This window comes from Lygodium microphyllum, chromosome 20, assembly GCF_053477565.2.
Source record: "Lygodium microphyllum isolate KBCC chromosome 20, Lygodium_microphyllum_v1.1.10, whole genome shotgun sequence".
NCBI classification, from domain to species: domain Eukaryota; kingdom Viridiplantae; phylum Streptophyta; class Polypodiopsida; order Schizaeales; family Lygodiaceae; genus Lygodium; species Lygodium microphyllum.
In genome coordinates this window covers 38,223,584-38,244,190 of record NC_141154.1, presented here as the reverse complement: position 1 = coordinate 38,244,190, position 20,607 = coordinate 38,223,584, and the positions used below count along the sequence as shown (strand labels likewise).

At 41.8% G+C, this 20,607-nt stretch overlaps 1 protein-coding gene across 1 annotated transcript in view; it reads right to left on the bottom strand.

Annotated features, from left to right (window-relative positions):
* LOC148018849 (CRS2-associated factor 1, chloroplastic-like) overlaps window positions 1-20,230 on the bottom strand; it is a 56,877-nt gene extending 36,647 nt beyond the window's left edge. Inside the window, exon 1 of the mRNA XM_087701644.1 lies at window positions 19,289-20,230. Within this exon, the coding sequence (XP_087557770.1) occupies window positions 19,289-20,126 (838 nt within the window). The 5' untranslated portion in view covers window positions 20,127-20,230. The remainder of the gene's footprint in view (window positions 1-19,288) is intronic.
* Window positions 20,231-20,607: the final 377 nt, after the last annotated feature.

Genomic DNA, 20,607 nt, shown 5'->3' with positions numbered 1-20,607 from the left:
GAATCTAGTGGGGGAGCTAATGGAAAGGCTAAAAAATCAAGCGCAGGCACTCTACTCCCTACTACCCACAGTGTAATGGTTTGGTCGAAAAAGTGAATGGGCTGATTTGTAAGATAATTACCAAGCAAGTACACATGCACCCCAAGCACTGGGATAAAAAATTGAGTGCAGTTCTTTGGACCTACGAGACTTTATTCAGAACCTCACTTGGCTATACTCCATTTCACCCCGTCTATAGCCAAGAGGCTTTGCTTCGAATAGAGGTGGAACTGGCTAGCTTGCGTGTTTTAGTAGCCAATCGAGAGAAGAATCAAGATAAGAAGTTAGAGGAAATGATCTTGGTTCTAGAGAGGCTGGAGTTAGACAGAGAAGCAGCAATCCAACACTATTCCATGCAAGCTGAAGAGAGGAGGAAGACATTTAATAAGAAGCTGGCTAGCAAACACATTAGGGAAGGATCACTTGTGCTACGCTATGATAACCATTTTGATTACAGAAAGGATGCTAAACTTGTGTTCAAGTGGGAAGGGCCATTCATGGTCATAAGGAGATATCCAAACGGCAGCTATAAGCTAGGTGACATGGATGGGAAGGTTCACAAGTCAAGGGTAAATGGATGGCAACTGAAGCCTTATTTTCCAAGAAATATGAACACTTTGAAGCAGTCATTCAATAAAGAGCCACCAATGAGGCGGTGCAGTCCTCCTTGCTCTATTGGACCATCATTAGCAAAGCTAGAGGCATGAATGCCTCTAGCCTAAGGGGAGGGCTAATGATCCGAGTTTTTTACAAACCGGATTTCTACCACAAAATTTAGCCAAAACCCCTATCAGAGCTTTACCATATCACTTTGGGTTTACTCTTCAAGCACTAGGTATGCTACATTGCTTCTCGATTATGATAACTCTAGCAAATGGGGGGAACAAGTTCTTAGGAGGGATGTCAATGTAAAGGGTAAAAGAGATGGTTATCTTAGTAAAGATGAAAATGGATTACACTTAGGAGTTGAGTGAGTGCATAGATTTTTCAAAGGACTAGCCTCCAACTACACATGGGTTCCTTCTGCATCACTGAGATTTGGAATCTATCACCATCATTAGAGGACACCTCACCCTAGCACCCAAGTCAATATCCACATCATGGTATCATTTGGATCTTACACAAAAGCTTACAAGCATGGACCCCTTCTGTCACATACTTATATGTATTTATATATATATATATATATATATATATATATATATATATATATATATATATATATATATATATATATATATATATATATGGGGGACTAAAGTCAAAGTAGCTTTTGGAAGCCGTTTTTTATAATCTCAATAGCTCCCAAGGAAAAGCGAATTTCAAGAAAATTCCTGCACTGCCCGATCGGTTTCGACCTGGTCTACAAAGTTGCAGAAGAAACTTTTTTCAAATTCTTCACGGATTTGAAGTTACGAAGGCGCAGACTGCTGGCTATATGCAATTGGCTTCTTTCTTTCACCACACCAACTTTCCATTCTATCCTTCTTGTAAATATATTATAATAATGTGCTTTGGGTATCCCCTCTTGTAATATAGCTCACTTTCTCTATTTTGTCTACCACCACCCTTGGCTTCTTGCATGATGACCAAGGTGGAGACTTGTCCCATCCACTATACTTCAAATTTTCAAAAAAGCCATACATCATCTAGGATTATGTTAATCAAGAAGATTAGCTTAATCTAATCCCTCATGGAGGCTATATAAAAAGCCTATGGAGAATGGAGAGAAGGGAGAAGGACAATGACAAGCACATGAGAGCACTCTAAAATACCCTCATGCCAGTCCATCTCTTTCAGATAAGCTATGAGTAAGTTCTTTTATTATGTAGCATAATGGCAAGCTTCCTCTACCTCTTCTCCTCTTATCTCCCTCTCTTCTCATCTTCTCATTCCATGAATACATAATGACAAGCTTCCTCTACCTCTTCTCCTCTTATCTCCCTCCCCTCTCATCTCTCTCTCTCATATTCTAATAGGGGATCTAGTACATATATTCTCTCTTGTAAATTTGTGTCTTGGTTCTTTTGATTCTCTTTGAGAAAAGGGGTGTCCTAGCCCATCCTCCCTTTGGCTAGGTGGTGCCCCTTTTTAGTTCTCTTAGTGAGGATTGGAGGTTGGATGGATAAGAGGCAACCCGTTCATCATTTCAGCCCTCACTGTATGTGCTTTGTCTTTGCATGAAAGATAGGATTCCGTGCTAGCATGATAGCACTCTGACTGTCACAATGGAGGATAGGAATCTCTGTAATCCCAAGCTCTCTCACCAATCGTGAGAGACATAAAGCCTCTTTGCAGGCCTCTATGGCAGCCACATATTCTACCTCTGTTAGTAGACAATGCAACACACTTTTGCGCCTAGATATCCAAGAGATTGCTCCTCCTTTGAACATAAATACATATCCTGAAATAGATTTCCTACAATCTCTATGGCCAGCATAGTCTACATCCATGAAACCACCAACAAATGACTTCTATTTACCAAAGCAGATACACAAATCATTTGTGCCATTAAGGTACACAAATTCTTTGTGCCATTAAGGTATCTCATGATACCCTTCACTACTTCCCAATGCTTTTTGCCAAGATATGCCATATATTTGCTTACCACTCCCACCACAAATGCAATGTCAGGACATGTAGCAACCATAGCATACATCAAGCTACCAACAGCTGAAGCATAGGGTTGTTGTGCTAAGAATTGCTCTTAGCCACTTAAACAACTCCAAAACATGCTTATTTTAGGTTTATTTTAGCCAAAACCCTAAAACAGGGAGCAAATCGACGGAGTTAAGTGGGAGAGGATCTAGAACCCTAATTTTCTATAAATTGGTAGCCAGCCCTCCACTCTTTCTCTAATCTCGTTTTTGCAGGTTTCAGGTGTTATCAGCTTGCTGCCCACACCCCGTTCACGGAGGACGTCTCAGCCCTTGCCGTCCATCACTATTCCCTACAGTCTGGCACATGTTTCCGGCTCTCCACACACTGATTGTTGTTGTTTCTACCTGGCGACTGCTTGTTGATCATCTGCATTGCTGTCGTACAGCTTGCCACGTCAGCAAACTGCTGCGTTTGCTGGCTCCAGCTACCGCCCTGACAGTTTTCTCTCTCTTGTTGCAGTCGCTGCAGTCTTTCTCTCACCTGTCAACTATCGTCTGCAGTTTTCTCTCTCTTCACAGCTACGTTTTTAGTCTTTCTCTCTCCTGCAAGCTGTCATGCCTGCGTTTTTAGTCTTTCTCTCTATGCCGAGATTGAGGGGGTCCTTGAGGAGTGGCAGTTGTAGGATGGCCCGCGGCATTCTTGAAGGAACCAAGCACACCACACTAAGCTTGTTTACACTAACTATTGTTTGATGACTTGTGTCATGCAGGATCAAAAGCCTACTTTTGTGAAGGAGGCTTTACAACATGATCACTTGCAAAAAGCAATGGAGCAAGAGCTAGAGTCGATTAAGTAGAATGGCGCTTGGTATCTTGTACCAAAGCCTTCTTATAAGAAGATCATTGGAGTCAAATGGGCCTTCAAGACCAAGTACCGCAGTGATGGCACATTGGAGAAGCGCAAGACCTGCCTTGTTGCTAAAGGTTTTGCACAGTGCCCAAGCATTGATTTCCATGGTACTTTTGCCCCTACAGCTTGGATGGCCACTATTCGCGTAGTTCTTGCTTTGGCTAGCCATAGGAGATGGCCTATCTATCAACTAGATGTGAAGTCTTCCTTCTTGAATGGGGAGTTGAAGAAGTTTTATGTTGAGCAGCCTCCAAGCTTCGGTTCTTTTGATGGTAAGGTGTACAGGTTGCGGAAGGCTCCCTATGGCCTTAAACATGCTCCTCGTGCGTGGAATGAGAAGATTGACTCATTCCTCCAGGAGAAATTAGGATATTGGCGTTCCAAAGCTGACCCCCAGTTGTATCAATGTATGTACACACCTCAAGTGGAGGTCGTGAGTTGTTTGTCCTTTATGTGGATGACTTGATTGTGACAAGTGTCCATACTCAGATGGTCGCGCAGACATAGGGAACACTTCATGATAACTTTGAGATGACAGATATGGGACTTCTTCACTTCTTTCTCGGTCATGAGATCTATCAAACTCCGAGGGGGATTTTTATTTTCCAACAGCAGTATGTACAGGAGCTCTTGGTTACGTGTGAGATGGAGAGAAGTTGAGAAACCATTCCTTCAATTCATCACCTTCAATTAGGGTTTCGCACTGACAGCCCCAAAAATGACTGGTACCCTCGTTTCTGGGCACTTTATCAATGGACGCCCACATTAGTGGAGCGCCACCCTAAACTGAGCATGCCTATTTATAGGCCACCTTCAACACTGACTATTCATTCTTCACCTCTCTTCTTCTATCATCAGACACCCCTCCACTCCATCTTCAACCTCTCCACTGCCCCCACACCCCTTCTGAAGGACATCAAGGTTCGTGGTTGGTGGCTCCTTCCTTCTTCATCTGTTGGCGTCAGCCTTCCACACCTGGCGACAGCTCCCACACTATTGGCGTCATCAACCAAGCCCTCTTATCTTGCGTTTTGGGTCTGTTCCCACCTGGCGTCATCACATCAGCCTTGGCGTCGGTGTTCCTTCTAGCATCTCCTTTTGGTGGATAGAGGCCACACCTGGCAACATTTTCACCTTCTGAAGCCTTCCTCATACCTGGCATCACTTCTCCCAGCTAGCGTCATCTCCATCATCATCAAGTGTCATCAGGTGTCAACCTTCTACACCTGGTGTCATCTCTTCTAGTTGTGCACCTAGCATTTGGCAACTAGATCTCCCCTTAAATCGGATCGACTTCAGCAGACACTCCACACCTTGCAGGAGGCTGCGTTTTGCAGCTATTGGGCTTCTATAGCTGGCGTTTCAGCTTTTTGGTGGTTGTCCTACTGTTTCACATCCTCCAGAGACCGACTTGAGCTGGTAATCACTCTCCTTCACTCAGACAGCATCAGAGGACTGCGCTTTGCTCCCTCGACAGTTGTCCTTCACCTTTAGCATACATCTTTGATATCCCTACTGTCGAAGGACTGCGTTTCACTCCCTTCACTGTGCAGATAGCCTACAGGTGCTGCCGCCTAATTCAGATAGGGCAGTGCAATTATCTTCTGAGCTTCAACTCCACTGTATCAGCTTTTCTCATTATAGCATGATTCAGTGCATCATCATCGTGTTCTTCTGAGTTTCTTTTCTTTCTCAGTGTTTACCGTACACACACTGTGTTTCACCCCACAAACCCTACTCTCTCTCTAGTACGTCGTTTTTCTCAACAGGGATGCAAGTCCCTTACGACTCTCATGGACCCAAATTGGAAGGCTACAGCTCATTCTAGTTATCCTTTGGCGGATGCTACTCGTTATAGGCAATTGGTTGGCTCCTTGATCTAGCTTCTTAATACATGTGTGACTTATGTTATGCTGTAGGTGTGTTGGCCCGATTCATGAGTGAACCCAAGATGGTACATTGGCAGGTTGCACAGAGGCTTTTGTGGTTCGTACGGGGGACTCCTGATCTTGGGATCTTTTATCCTGCTGGTACAAGTACTATGGACTCGGTACTTACAGGTTGGAGTGATTTAGATTGGATTGGTAATGTGGATTATCGGAGGTCCACGACAGGTTATTGTTTTACCTTGGGTATTGATGCTATTTCTTGGAGCAGCACGAAGCAACCCACGGTTGCCCTCTCTTTGATTAAGGCAGAGTATTGAGTAGCACCTTCTACTACATGTCAGACAGTGTGGCTTCGCAAGCTCCTAGAGGAGCTTGGCCGCCCGCCGAGACAAGTCCTATTGTTCTACAGTGCGACAATGACAATTGCATTGCCTTGGCCAAGATTCCTATGTTTCATGCTCGAACGAAGCATATTGAGATCTAACACCATTTTATTCCGGAGAAGATTCTGGATTAGACCATTTCCTTGGTCTATTACAAGATAGAGGACAATCTTGCAGACTTGTTTACCAAGGCACTTCCCCAGGCTTTACTTTGATAGCACTCCAAATCCCTTAGCCTAATGCCGTGTCCAAGATCTAAGAGGGAATGTTAGAGCAGGGCATTCCTTGGACGAGCAGGAGCAGTTGGATCTAGCAAGTGCATCAGGCAACATGTGCAGGAGTACCACGTGGCAACTGACGTGGCACAATCGGCTAGTTGCAGCAGTTGGACAGCAATCAGCTACAGCCGACCTACATTATTTTTTGTGTTTTTCCTGACCTATTTATCGGCCCTGATTTCAGCAATCTTCCTCAATTGGTTTTCACAGATTTCAAGCTGCAGACCGTGAAGACTGCTCTCGAGGCTGACGGAGACTAAGATATTTGAGGTGAAGACATACGCAAATATTCTCTCTACACCCCTGTATATTTCTGCATCCTTATACAGCATTCCTCACTGCGGATTTTCTGCATTTCACTATCTCTTTCTCTCTCTCTCCTCTCTCTGTTCACTCTGTCTTGGTCATTCACTTCCGCATTGCTTCACTCTAACAGCATGTGCTAATAATAGCAGTTATAATATATGTGGCATTGATTCAATGCTAATCATTGCTATAGATCGTTCAAATTTCACGCATTTTTGATGTTTCGTTTGTGCTTAGAATCACATAGAATTTATTGTCCATTTCATATTTTAATAAGCATGGATTTCAGGTCATCTTTGAGAAAGACAAGTGTATTGTAAGTGAGAGAGTGAAACCAACCTTCCTCTTCCAGATAGGGTGGTAAAATCTGATCAAGCACTTAATTACAAGAATTAATAATTGAGCATAAACTGTAATGCACACATTACAATCTGATCAAGCACTTAATTACAAGAATTAATAATTGAGCATAAACTGTAATGCACACACTACCGTAACAATCTTGGACAACAAACATCCAGTTCGCCCCAGAACTCACGCCCCTTTCGGTATTCATTTAACTTTGATTGCTAATGGACAGTGTACAAGTTGAGAGATTGCACAATCTCCTTTGTTGATCCAAAAGCCCTTTGCTGTACATACAATTAACAAGCAATTTGGGTCAATTGCTCCTTGATTTTCACCCAAGACCTGCACAAATGGAACCACCAACTCGTCAAATGCTGCCCCAATTTACAATGGATGGACTAGCATCTAAAATCCCTATTAATTCCACGGAGTTCAGGTGCTAATTTTAGTGTACGATGCCTTCTCCTATTGGCACAAGTCCTAAGGTGGTTGTCAAACCCTAATTTCTACAAAAGTTTAGGATTTACAGCAAAAATCCTCTTGCTATCCATCAAATCTGACTGAGATCTGTTGAGGATGGCTAAGAAGTACTGAGATCTTTTAAAAATCTACTAGAGAAGGTGAGAGAAAGCCAAGATGAGAGAGAAATCTGATTTTCTTCGCAAGAAAACCCTAAAATCTACATGTTATTTACTCCAGCCTACATTTAATGCAGTCACCCTACTGCCAAGTACCTCCAAAATGTTGTCACATGATTAGTAATGTTGTTGCCAACCCCTAGAAGGTGTCTCCTTGCTATCCCCTGCCTACTGAGGATCCCAAATGGCTATCTACTGCAGCAAATTGCTGTTCTTTGATCAGAAAATGGACCAGGGGCTTCCCCCCCCCCCCTCTCTCTCTCTCTCTCTCTCTCTCTCTCTCTCTCTCTCTCTTTGTAAACTAACTAAATGACTAAGACCCAACACTCAAAAACGGTTTCTCAGTCTACATAGGCATTTTTGCCAAGTAGCAACCTTTTAAACCCATTTTTCACTATTATCCAACCATTTAATTAATCTTCAAAATTAAATAATCCTAAAATTTTATTTCAGCCCTTTTGAACCTACCCAAAATTAAATGTGCCCATCCATATTTAAATTGGCTAGAACATTTGCAACCTAGAGTGGTCCCCTTTACAAGGGCTGCAAATTATGGTTGAAAGGTACATCAATTGAACATCAAGAAAGCATTCTTGAATTGTGACCTACATGAGGATGTTTATGTCAAAGAGCACATGGTTTGTAAGTTGCATAAGGTTGTTTATGGCTTAAAACAAGCTCCTCATGCACAGTATGCTCAAATTGATGCTTATTTGGCCAGCATTGGATTCACAAATAGTCCAACTATACCCACACTCTACAGTAAGAATGAAAAGTGGGGGGACCTCCTGGTTATCATTCTATATGTAGATGATATGTTGCTCACTTGACCAAAAGAGCATAAAATTGAAGATTTCAACGCTGAATTGAAACATACTTTTGCTATGTCAAACATGGGCTGTTTACACTACTATTTGGGGATTCAATTCAGCCAAAATCAGCATGGCATCGTCATGTCTCAATCGCAATATATGGATAAGCTTTTGCATAGGTTCAATATGCAAGATTGCAAGCCTATGTGCACTCCTATGAAGCCAGCACTCAAGCTGTCCATGCATGATGGTGAAGAGATGCAGGTTTATGCACGGCCCACGGACAGAACATTGGTAAGCTATCAAGTAAATCTTTAGGTATGTTGCAAGATACTCACTTATATGCTTTATTTTTTCCCAAGGGAGATACTTGCACTTACAAGCATACAACGATACAAATTGGGCTGGTGATTCAAACACTAGGCAATCTACTAGTAAGCATTGTTTCTTTTTGGGCCATTTATGCATTTCATGGCTAAGTGAGAAACAACCTACAGTGGCTACCCCATCTGGGGTGGCTGAGTACAAGGCAACCTTCACCGCAATAATGGAATGTGAATGAATGCGTATATTGTTCGCTGATCTACAAATTTCTTTGAAGGGTCCTACAAGCTACACCCATTCTTTTTTATAGTCAAAGTGCTATTGTAGTGGCACAAAATCCTGTGTTTCACCCTTGCACAAAACACATTGAGGTACATTACCATCATGTAAGAGAAATATGCTATCTAGAAGAGATCCGTTTGATGTACGTCCCTACACATGAGAATATTGCCAACATTTTTACCAAAGCACTTCCTCCTAAGAAGTTTGAGGCTCTTCGAAAGTCCTTGAACTTGCTGAAACCAAGCTTCCTCCTCGGATAGGATGGTAAATAACCTAATTAAGCACTGATTATAGTAAGCATAAAATTCACATGAACTAAAAACACACATTTTACAACTTTAATCTTGGACATTAAACACTCTGTTGGCCCCAAAATTGGCGCCCCTTGCAGTAGTTCTTTATCTTATATTGCAAATGGAAGGTATACAATTGAGATCCTCTAATCTCTTTTGCTAATCTAAGTGCCTCTTGCTATCAAAACTGACCAACAAGCGTCCAAACCAATTTGCCCCTTGGTTTGCTTGGGAATTAGCCTTCACCCTGCTTCTTGAAAGACAAATTCAGCCCCAAATCTAATATTGCTTGGTTGGTCTCTTAAATCTCCCTGAAATTTCAAAATTTCAGCGGCTAGAATTCAAGTCCTCGACCCTCAATTCTGAGCACACATCCCAAGGCGACTGTCAAAATCCTTATTTCTGTTGTAAATCAAAGTTTACAATAGAGATTGACTAAAATCTCTTCCTCGCATGGCTCAAACTGCTGAAAAATGCTAAGATAACTTAAGAGATGACTGGGGGATTGGAGAAAATGCTGTAGAGAGAGATTTCAAAGTTTCATCGTGAGAAACACTGAAAAAATGTTGTTGCTCTGCTCAAACAACCATGGAAGTTGTCACCTACAGCTTATGACACCAAAAAGACTGCTACCCCCTCTTGTATGCTCTCATCTGCAACAGAAGAACCTTGGGCTACTGTCACCTGCTCCTAGAGGGCTCCAAACTGCTGTTACATACTGTAGAACTGATCCCTAGTGGCTGCAAATCACATCAACAACCTCTCCTTGCTCTCTAACAACCTCTTTCACTCTCACAATGGCTAGAAGAGACTCGACCAGCCCCTAAAAACGTTTTCTCCACTTCCATGGGCAAGTTTTGCGAAGTAGCAACCTTCTAATCCCATTTTTAGTATTATCCAACTTATTAAGTTAATTTTCACAATATTAATTTTGAAAATTAATTTAATCCTTAATCTAGTGCTCAAAAAATCAATTTCACTTACCAATAATTAAATTGGCTAGGCCAATTTGTCTTCCAAGTATCCTTGAGCAATTATTGATCCTTAGACATGCACTAATTACTTAATTCCTGCCTAGTCTCTAATGTCACCACCACTGACATTAGTGGCCAATAAATTGGTCTAGCTCCAAATCTAACATGAGGTACTACATAGTATCTATTAGACATTACTTATTACAACTTTCGCATTTGATACCCACTGCATCCTTAGGGTCCTTGGCCTATTACCATGAAATAATTGCATATGCATCACATTTGCTAAACCACCTTGCGCATTTAATTAATAACTTAATCCAATGTTTCAACAAGATTAAAGCATCTCAAAATTTCACATCCTCGTGACAGACCTCCCCCTTGAAATCCGTGCAATTGTCCTGGATTGCATTGCATTATGCCAAAGGAAAAGCATACTGCACTGGAAGTTCCATGAGGCAACATAGTCACAACATTAGCTATTGTTGTCCTACCATGCCACATGCTCCAAGCCTTGCTGAAAAATTTCAGCCAGCATAAACATGATAAAAATCTGAAATACAGTCCAAAATTGTTGCTAGAAACCCATAGGATACATCCATAACTCATGTTTCTCAACAGTTCTAACTTCAACACCGCTGTAAATCATATTCTCAACACAAACCATGGTAAAATTGTCAATGGCATGTACTAACATGTTACTATCCATGGAGCCAATCGTAAACCATTGAAAACTGAGCATAGTCTAATCATAAACTGATCACTTGCTAATCTGAGAGCTGATCACAAACTGATTGCAAAATCTGATCAAAAATTGATGCAAAACTGATCCCAAAAGTAACCACAAATGGCTCTCAAACTGATCAAAAATTGAGCTAAAACCGATCAAAATTTTTGTCTCAAAACTAAGGCAAATACTCATGCCAAACTGATCATAAACTAATGCAAAGTATAGTTTTAGTGCTCAAATGAAACTCATACTCATCCACATAGATCTCACAGTGACTAGTATACTAAGTAGTGACCTCATGGCAAACATACTGTCAGTATAGTAGCTTGGATACATGCTGAATACATTCGAGATCCACTACATATGAAAGTTGTCCACAACTAGAGGAGTGAAAGTGCTACCCCCCCCTTGAGCATCAAGTAATACTCTAGACCCCTACTTTGCTGAACCTGATTGAGCCCAAACCAAAATTGGTAAAGTTGCAACGACTGAGAATGGTTCGCCAAGTCATCCACTTTGCATCTATTGGTGAAACAACGCCGAAGCTTCACCGAGAAGTATATGGAAACTTTACCTCTCACTTTACTTGCCTCAAGCCTCCACTAGCTTATATGCCTATCTACCCCTTAAGCATTGCGATGCTTTATACTTTCACACTACTGCAATTCCATCTTAACTAATATGGAGCATTGCATCCAATTGACTGGCCACTCATATGTACCTGACATGCTAGGAGCACCAGATGCATTAGGAAATATTCTTGTTTGCATACTTTGGACCATTACAATGTAATTGTGCATGGGAAATTGCATACTATCAACCATACCAAGATACATTTTCCCATACAGTACATGCATTACTAGCAACATTTTCCTTATAACCAACACTATACGCGGCATTTGCATAACCAGCATTAATACCATGAGTCCCAAACACAGTGGGCTACATATATGCATTGCCAAACTTGTCAATTTGAGCCCCAACATCATGCCAACATTGTTATACATGGGGTTATACATATTACCAACCATGGCTGGATACATTGGACCTTACACACCACGCATTGGTTGTTGCATATGACAAGGAGTTGTATTATACATCCCTATATGCAATCCCTCACCCCCAGTAGCATGGAAACTAATGCCACCACAAAGTATCATGGTTGCCCCATGATTGCATGCATGCCCTGCTCTCCAAAAAGCATTGGATCGGCGCTTCCAAGTTGGCCTTGCATATGTTTCAATCGCCCCACTAGCATCATTTGCTTATACTCGCTATCTACATTTGGAACATCATGCTATTATATTGGCTCTTCCTTCGGTGCATCTTGCTGTCCCAAAGCTCTCAAAGACGATTTTCTCTTCTTGCCTTTGCTACCCTCCTTTAAGGGTTCAAAAAGCGTATGAATTGAGGATCATTTGCCAATTGTATTAACATTTCAACTGCCGTCTCAGCTGATCTTTACATTGGTCATCAAATTCCTCTTCCTCTTAATGGTCATCAGCTTCAAGAGACCCAGAAGAACCCACCTCTTGTCCAATTCCCTCATTCTCAACTTGCTGCCCAAGATCGGTGCCTCATCCAAGATTAGGCATTGCATTTTCCCCAACACTTTGTGAATTTTTAGATTGAGAGGCATTGTCCTTGCTTGATCCCATCTTACTATCAGAAGACATTCTTGTTGTAATGCTCAGCTGAATACAATTTCAGAACTAGAGCAAAGCTTCTAACCTTCAATCAAACACCTCGGGCCCACCAATTAGAGGAAATTGATGGTGTCCCAGCAATGAAACCATAAAACCAACCTTACTCCTTGGATAAGGTGATAAATAACCAGATTAAGTACTAATTACAGCAAGCATAAAATTCACATAAACTGAAATGCACATTTTACCACTTTAATCTTGGACATTGAACACCTAGTTGTGGCCCCCAAAACTAGCACCCCTTGCGGTATTTCTTTATTTTATATTGCGAATGCAAGGAGTACAAATGAGATCATCTGATCTCCTCCGCTAATCCAAGTGCCTTATACTATCAAAATTGACCAACAAGTCTCCAAACCAATTTGCCCCTTGTTTTGCTTGGGGATTGGCCTTCACCCTGCTCCTTGAAACACAAATTCAGTCCCAAATCTAATATTGGCTAGTTGGCCTCTTGAATCTCTTTGAAATTCCTCAATTTTAGCTGCTGAAATTTAAGTCCTAAACCCTCAATTCTAAGCACAGATCCCAAGGCGACTATCAAAACCTTGATTTTTGCTGTAAATTAAGGTTTACAATAGGGATTGACTGATATCTCTTCCTCTAATGGCTCAAACTATTGAAAAATGCTAAGATAACTTCAGAGATGAATGGGGGATTAGAGAGAATGATGTAGAGAGAGATTTTAGAGTTTCATCGCAAGAAACACTAAAAAACTGTTGCAGCCCTGCTCAAACAGTCTTGGAAGCTGTTCCCTACAGCTTCAGACCACCAAAAAGATTATTGCCCGCTCCTATATCATCTCATCTACACCAAGACCTTGGGATACTGTCGCTTGCTCCTAAAGGGCTCCAAACTGTTGTCACATGCTGTTTAACCGATCCTTGGTGGCAATCCCATTTTTAGTATTATCCAACTTATTAAATTAATTTAATAATTATTCTAGTATATAATCCTTGAGCAATATTATTGACCCTTATTAATTAATTAATTAATGCCTAGTCTCCAATGTCACCATTGTGGGGTCCTTGACATGTTACCATGAAATAATTGCCATGTCCATCAAATGTGCTAAACAACCTTGCACATTTAATTAATAACTTAATCAAATGTTATCAACAAGATTAAAGCATCTCAAAATTTCACGTCCCCATGACACCTGTTGATGATTGATCTTCCTATACTTCTACCACATTGGCATTGCAAGGGGATATTAGAATTTGCCAATTCAATGGGCGGTGCCCAATGTTTCAATTAGTTGGTTTGTAGTGTGATTACAACTATATTAATAAGTTATACCACCACTCCTAGAGTAAGTCAACTTGAGTTAAGGTGGTACTTTCACTCTCACTTTTAGTTCAGCAAGTACAATCTATTGCATTCAACTCATATTGTCTACTCTCGCTCTCTCATTTCTCTCTCCTCTATAGCTGGTCAAATCAAACATCTTTCAAAGGAGTGATGAGACATCTCCTTGTCAGAGTCGTCAAAGCCATTGAACCAGTTATAAGACATCTTTAACACCTACAAACACCCACAAAAATTTGTGTTTTGTTGTAGATGGCCCCTAACAGTGGAAATTAGCTACACCTTCGCAAAAGAAAGACTGTAGATGTCCCATCTGAGTCATATGGACCTATTGCCTTTAAAAAATCTGCATTTACAGCAAGAAACAGGGTGCTGAAAATTTGCATTTTCAGCCTCGGGGGTCTCCTCTTGATCAAGGAACTTTGTGTCCTCACTTTGGTGATGATACCATGCGAGAGTGCGCAACAGAAGAGGAAGACAAACACGGAGACAAGGGAAAAGAGAGAGAGTAGAAGAGAAGAAAGAGTGAAGTGATAAACTGCACTAAATCTGAAATGAATGCTAAATACAGAAGAAAGAGAAAATGGACTGATCAGTCCTTGCATGCAACCCACAACGTCAATAAGGGCACCTGAAACTAGCCTTCCTTCTTGGAAAGGGTGGTAATTCCCTGATCAAGCACTTAATTACAGCAATCAGCAAATAAACATAAATTGAAATGCACACTTTACCTTCAAAATTCCAGACAATGGACACCCTGTTGACCCCAAAACCAACAGCCCTTTTGGTATTTCTTTAGCTTCAATTGCTAATGGACTAGTTACAAGCTGAGATTCCACAAGCTCCTTAGGTCATCCAAAAGCCCCTTGCTGCTCCAACAATCAGCAAACAAGTTGGGCAATTTGCCCCTTAATTTTCACCTAGGACTGAATCTAATCAGACCCAAACTGGCCAAGTACTGCCCCAAATTTACAATGGATGGCTTAGCATCTGAAATCCTTGACAATTTCACAAATTTTAGGTGTTGATTCCAATGTACAATGCCTCCTATTGGGACAGGTCCCAAGGTGGCTGCTAAACCCTAATGTAGAACTCCTCCTGCTATCCACCAAATCTGGCTGAGATCTACTCCAAATGGCTGCGATAAGCTGAGATCTCTTGAAAATGGGCTGGAATAAGTAAGAGAATGCCAAAGAGAGAAAATTCAAAGTTTTTACGTGAGAAAAACCCTAAATCAACCTCCAGCTTGCACCAAACAGCATTTACTGTTGTCACTTGCTGTGTTAAACCCTCCAATTTCTTATCACCAACATTAAATGCTATTGCCAGCACCTCCTAGTGCTACAATCTCTCTTTTTTTTTTCGTAAATGCTACAATCTCTCTCTCTCTCTCTCTCTCTCTCTCTCTCTCTCTCTCTCTCTCTCTCGGCTATATACTGATCTGAATGGTTGAAACTAGGTCCAAAAACATTCTCAGTTTGCATGGGTACTTGTGCCAAGTGGCAGCCTTCTAAACCCATTTTTCAACATTATCCAAAGATTTAATTAATTTTCAGAATTAAATAATTCTAAAAACTAATTTCAACCCTTCTGACCCTGCCCAAAATTTGATGTGCCCATCCATAATTAAATTGGCTAGACGATTTGCAACCTCAAGTTATCCCCAACCTCTATTGACCCTTAGATTGGCATTATTTAATTAATTAATGCTAGTGAATAATGTCACCATTAATAGTTATTGGCCAAACAACTGTCCTAGGGTCAAAACTAACACCAACTAACCACCACAACCCAACCAACATAATTTATCACAACTTTTGCCTTTGGCACCCACTGCATCCTTGGGGTTCTTGGCCTATTACCATGAAATAATTGCCATGTGCATCACATATGCTAAACAACCTTACGTGTTTGATTAGTAACATAATCAAATGTTATCAACAAGAATAAAGCTACAATCTCTCTTTTTTTTTCGTAAATGCTACAATCTCTCTCTCTCTCTCTCTCTCTCTCTCTCTCTCTCTCTCTCTCTCTCTCGGCTATATACTGATCTGAATGGTTGAAACTAGGTCCAAAAACATTCTCAGTTTGCATGGGTACTTGTGCCAAGTGGCAGCCTTCTAAACCCATTTTTCAACATTATCCAAAGATTTAATTAATTTTCAGAATTAAATAATTCTAAAAACTAATTTCAACCCTTCTGACCCTGCCCAAAATTTGATGTGCCCATCCATAATTAAATTGGCTAGACGATTTGCAACCTCAAGTTATCCCCAACCTCTATTGACCCTTAGATTGGCATTATTTAATTAATTAATGCTAGTGAATAATGTCACCATTAATAGTTATTGGCCAAACAACTGTCCTAGGGTCAAAACTAACACCAACTAACCACCACAACCCAACCAACATAATTTATCACAACTTTTGCCTTTGGCACCCACTGCATCCTTGGGGTTCTTGGCCTATTACCATGAAATAATTGCCATGTGCATCACATATGCTAAACAACCTTACGTGTTTGATTAGTAACATAATCAAATGTTATCAACAAGAATAAAGCATCTCAAAATTTCACATCCTCGTGACAGCACCACATCATGCTGAAGACAATGGCAGCACATCGGATATGAGAAGTATATCGAAGACAAAGTGTGCTCAGCAACCTGCAAAAAAGAGAATAATCTGCCACAACCAACTGATCAACTATAAATAGCTGAAACCACCCAAACTTGCCGACCAACTACCAAATTGGCCAACCTGCTACCAAACTAGCCAACTGATATGTGGCCGACTACATTTAATGCAATTGTATCAACAAGAACAAAGCATCTCAAAATTTCACATCCCCATGACAACAATGGATCAAGCTAAAGACAATGGCAACACTGGAGATGGAGAGTATGTCGAAGATGGAGTGTGTCTTGCAACTCCTGCCCTGCTCTTCCACTACTGCCAGAAGCTGTCAACTGCTATTCCAAAGCTTTCGTCTTCATCAAATCAATCATCTTCACTCTCAACCTGCACTGCTGTTTACAGCAGCTGGTCACTGTTTAAAGTACAACACACTCTCTAGCTCATCTTTGCCCCATTCCTTTTAGAGATGCGAGAGTTCAAGGTTTTGTATTCACTCTACGTGGTGTGTTTACTACATTGAGCATTATATTATTCATTCTTCATTCCTCCATCTCCATTATCTCTGAGTTACCCTTCCCCTCTGAATTCTATCATTATCACTTTGCACTTTGTCATATATTTGTGTTTATCTTCTTATCTTTTGTGTTTGAGTATTCCTTTACAAGAGGGGGATTCAAAGGGGGCCTCAAAGGGGGATCCTAGTCCTTTGACTTCAGAGGGGGACCTTCTTCCTCCAGTTCAAGAGGGAATCACTACTTGTTGGTCCTTTACATGCTGTGACGAAAGATTTATCATTTTTCATTCTTTGTTCACCCTTGTATGGGATGTTCAGCCCTCTCACTTATACTAATCACTGAAGATCCACAAGTTCTACCTAAATCAGAGCCTTAGATGTTCTCACCCATTGACTTGGTGGCTATGCCTTCACACTTTGTCCAGCATAAAGACAAGGATAGCGTCCTCTCCCTTAAGGTCCAAGATCAAGCACACATTCACTTTCTTATGAGCATGGAAACATGGAACTACTGACTTCTCTCTGGAGGTTGAGTTTTGTGCACCATGAACACACCAACTTTGGTATCTCAATAGCCTCAACCTATCCAAGCTACTGACAACTTGTTTGAAGCTGATTGTCTGCGCCATTTCCAGCATCCGAACACAAGTGTTGGATGTTGTACTAACAACCTTGGCTGGTATCATCATTGCAACACTCTGCTGCCTACAATTTCCCCTATTAATATTGCTGCCTGCCATCCGAATCATACAAACAGCTATGTTTTCTCCTCTCAAGGCTATGTTTATTGCTGCCCACTTCTCCCGGACTGCTACAGCGATTTCTTCTTCTCCATCTGCGGTGGCATCCAAGGGATCATCTAGAGGTGGTCTCCATCAACTCCATCCGCTCAGCCGACTCCTAGCAAGACAAAGGTTTGAGTTTTTATTTGCTTTTTGGACATATGTTGTTTTATTTAATTTATTGAGTTATTCATTCACCCCACACTCGTGTTTTGAGTGGACAGCTCTGACAACTACAACTTTAGCTAGTCATGATTTGGATCATTTTGTGAAGGTAGCCCTTAGGGTTTCTCTCTAAGTTCAATTGTCCTTTGTATTTTCTTTACAAACCCTAAGGTATTCTCCTCACACTTTGCACATCCTGAATCCCTTTGACCATTCTTCACTATCGTTTCACTCAGCCTCCATGACTGCTTCAGCAACACACTCCAACTGCTGCCAACATCCTTCAGACTATTGCGTTTGCTGTCTAGAGCAAGCCAACCTACTATCACCAGGCCTTGGAGGTCCTCTACTATTGCGTTTGATTCATCGTTGGAACCACCCAGCCTGCGGGTTACCTAGTGCAGCTTGCCGCCATCATCAAACCAGGCTGCATTTACAGTTTACAGTTGCTAGTCACTTCTCCACAAACAACCACCAAATTCGGTGCACAGAAAAATGAGACCAACTGCCCCCAACCTCTGGCGATGACAAACTACAAGAGCTTGGTTAGATTCTATCTGCCCATGAGGAAAGTTGAAATCCAAATGCATGAACCTTTTCTATACCATGGATAACCTGGTCTTTTGAAGGCCAAAGGGATGAGTGATGAATGGCACATGGGCATCGAACAGGTTGCATGCTGCTGGAGATAGCCTTCAACACAGGCCCATCAGCACCTGCAGCCGTGTGCCTCGCCTCAATGCCGCATTGCCATGCCACTTTTTCCACCTTTAGTGTTCTCTCTTCGCTTGCTTTATCCATTCAATATGAGGACTATCTAAACTGTTGGTGACATTATAGTGATGATGACTAAGACAATTCCCACTAGACTTCCAGACCTGTGAATTTCACAATTCAGTTTTAGGACCCATTAATAGAGACATTATGAACCAATTGTCTCCAACTAGGAACAACTTTGACACTTAGGGCAACTTCTGTACCTTGCCATGGCAGACCACAACACAGAAGTGAAAGATATAAACTAAAGACACCTGTACAAGAAAAAAAAAAGGCAACTGGGGAAGCATAGCATCCCTTTGATGAGTGCTGACTAGCAATCCACCAGCCACTAACACTGACGAGTAGCCAACGTCCACTTTTTGTTAATATGGATTGTGAAATTGAGCTATTGAGTTTTCCATCGTTATTTCATTAACTTGGCACACATGGAGCATGCTAGGAGGAAAAAATGGATCCAAAATTTCCCATAACTTAGATTACATAGGAATGTAGAGTGTAAGTTGTCTAAGCAAAAGATGCAAGGTGTAAACCAGCTGATCACATGTGGGGTAAAGACATTTGACGGTAAACAAGCTGCAATGAAATGAACGCACCCAGATTCATTTGCTTTCTTGACTTGAGGCAATGTGCGATTAATTGCTGGATTTCTTCTTTCGACAAAGGCTCCCCATGTATCCGCTCCTTTGACCTGGGTTCTCTGTGCATCTTTCCCTGGACCGGAGGTTTGGGATATTTTCTCTTGGTATGATCAGAAGGACTGACACAATCTGTATCTGCATTGGAAGGCCCGGAATGGGCATGCTGAGAACCAACCCCAGGACCATCTGAAGATACATGGAACTCTGCATTAGGGGAGTGCAGCAAAGCCGCCTGGCCGTCCCAATACCTGTCGAGGCGCCCAGGGCCAAAAGGAGAGAACTCATCTTGGTACCTGATAGGGGTGGAGTTGGGTATCTCTGTGTAGCTATACCTGAAGGGGAAGGGCAAATCCGAATGGGCAGGCACCTTTGCTGTGAGGTCTTCGAATTGGACAGGCCCCGGCGGAGGCTTCTTCTTCTTCTTCTTTGGAGGTTTCATGGCAGCAACCAATTTCCTTCTCAGGCGAAAGGGGAGCTTCTTGAGGTCCTCTCTGTTGAGCCCATGCTTGGCAACAGACGCCGCCACTTCTTCATAGCTGGCGAACTTATGTTTGGACTTGGTGGTGGTGTTCTCGGAAGAAGAATCTGACCAGATAGATGTTGGAGGGGGCTTGTGATCGTTCGGGCCCGGAGAGGAGAAGATGTGTCTGGATGCAAGAGCAGCACACGCAGCTCGCGCAACTAGAGATTGCGATGCCTGACGAGAAGAAGAAGAAGAAGAAGAAGAGAGAAGAGGAGGAGAACAAAGGAGCTTGCACGAGTCGAGGGCTATACGCCTTCGAATGACTATCATGGTATTATTACTCCTGCCAATACGAAGAAGAAGAAGAAGAAGGAAGGGGGCATGCCTGCTGTCTAGCTTCACTCACATGGCAGCAGTGCCTGTCGGTCCCAGGAAGCAGCGCTAGGGGTTAAGAGAAGATTTAACAAGCCTTCAGGTTGGTTGATAAAAACAAGTCCGTCCGTCCGAATTAAGGAGGAGCACTGCACAACAAGGGGCCAACGTGCTTATTGTGAAACATTGGTCCATGTAGTGGTCACATGACACATGGATGCTCTATGCCAAAGACCTTAACAACGCAAGTCGATATACTGGCTATGTTTGTGAGTGATGGGCTGAGTTCGAATCCAAGAGACGAAGTAGTCTTGAATTGCCTCATCCATATATGGGAGGCCTTGGCACCTTAATGAAATATCAAATTAAACGCTCTATGATTTTATTGATGGGGATTTGAGTCCATCAATGGACTAACAGAGATTAGCAGAAATGCTAG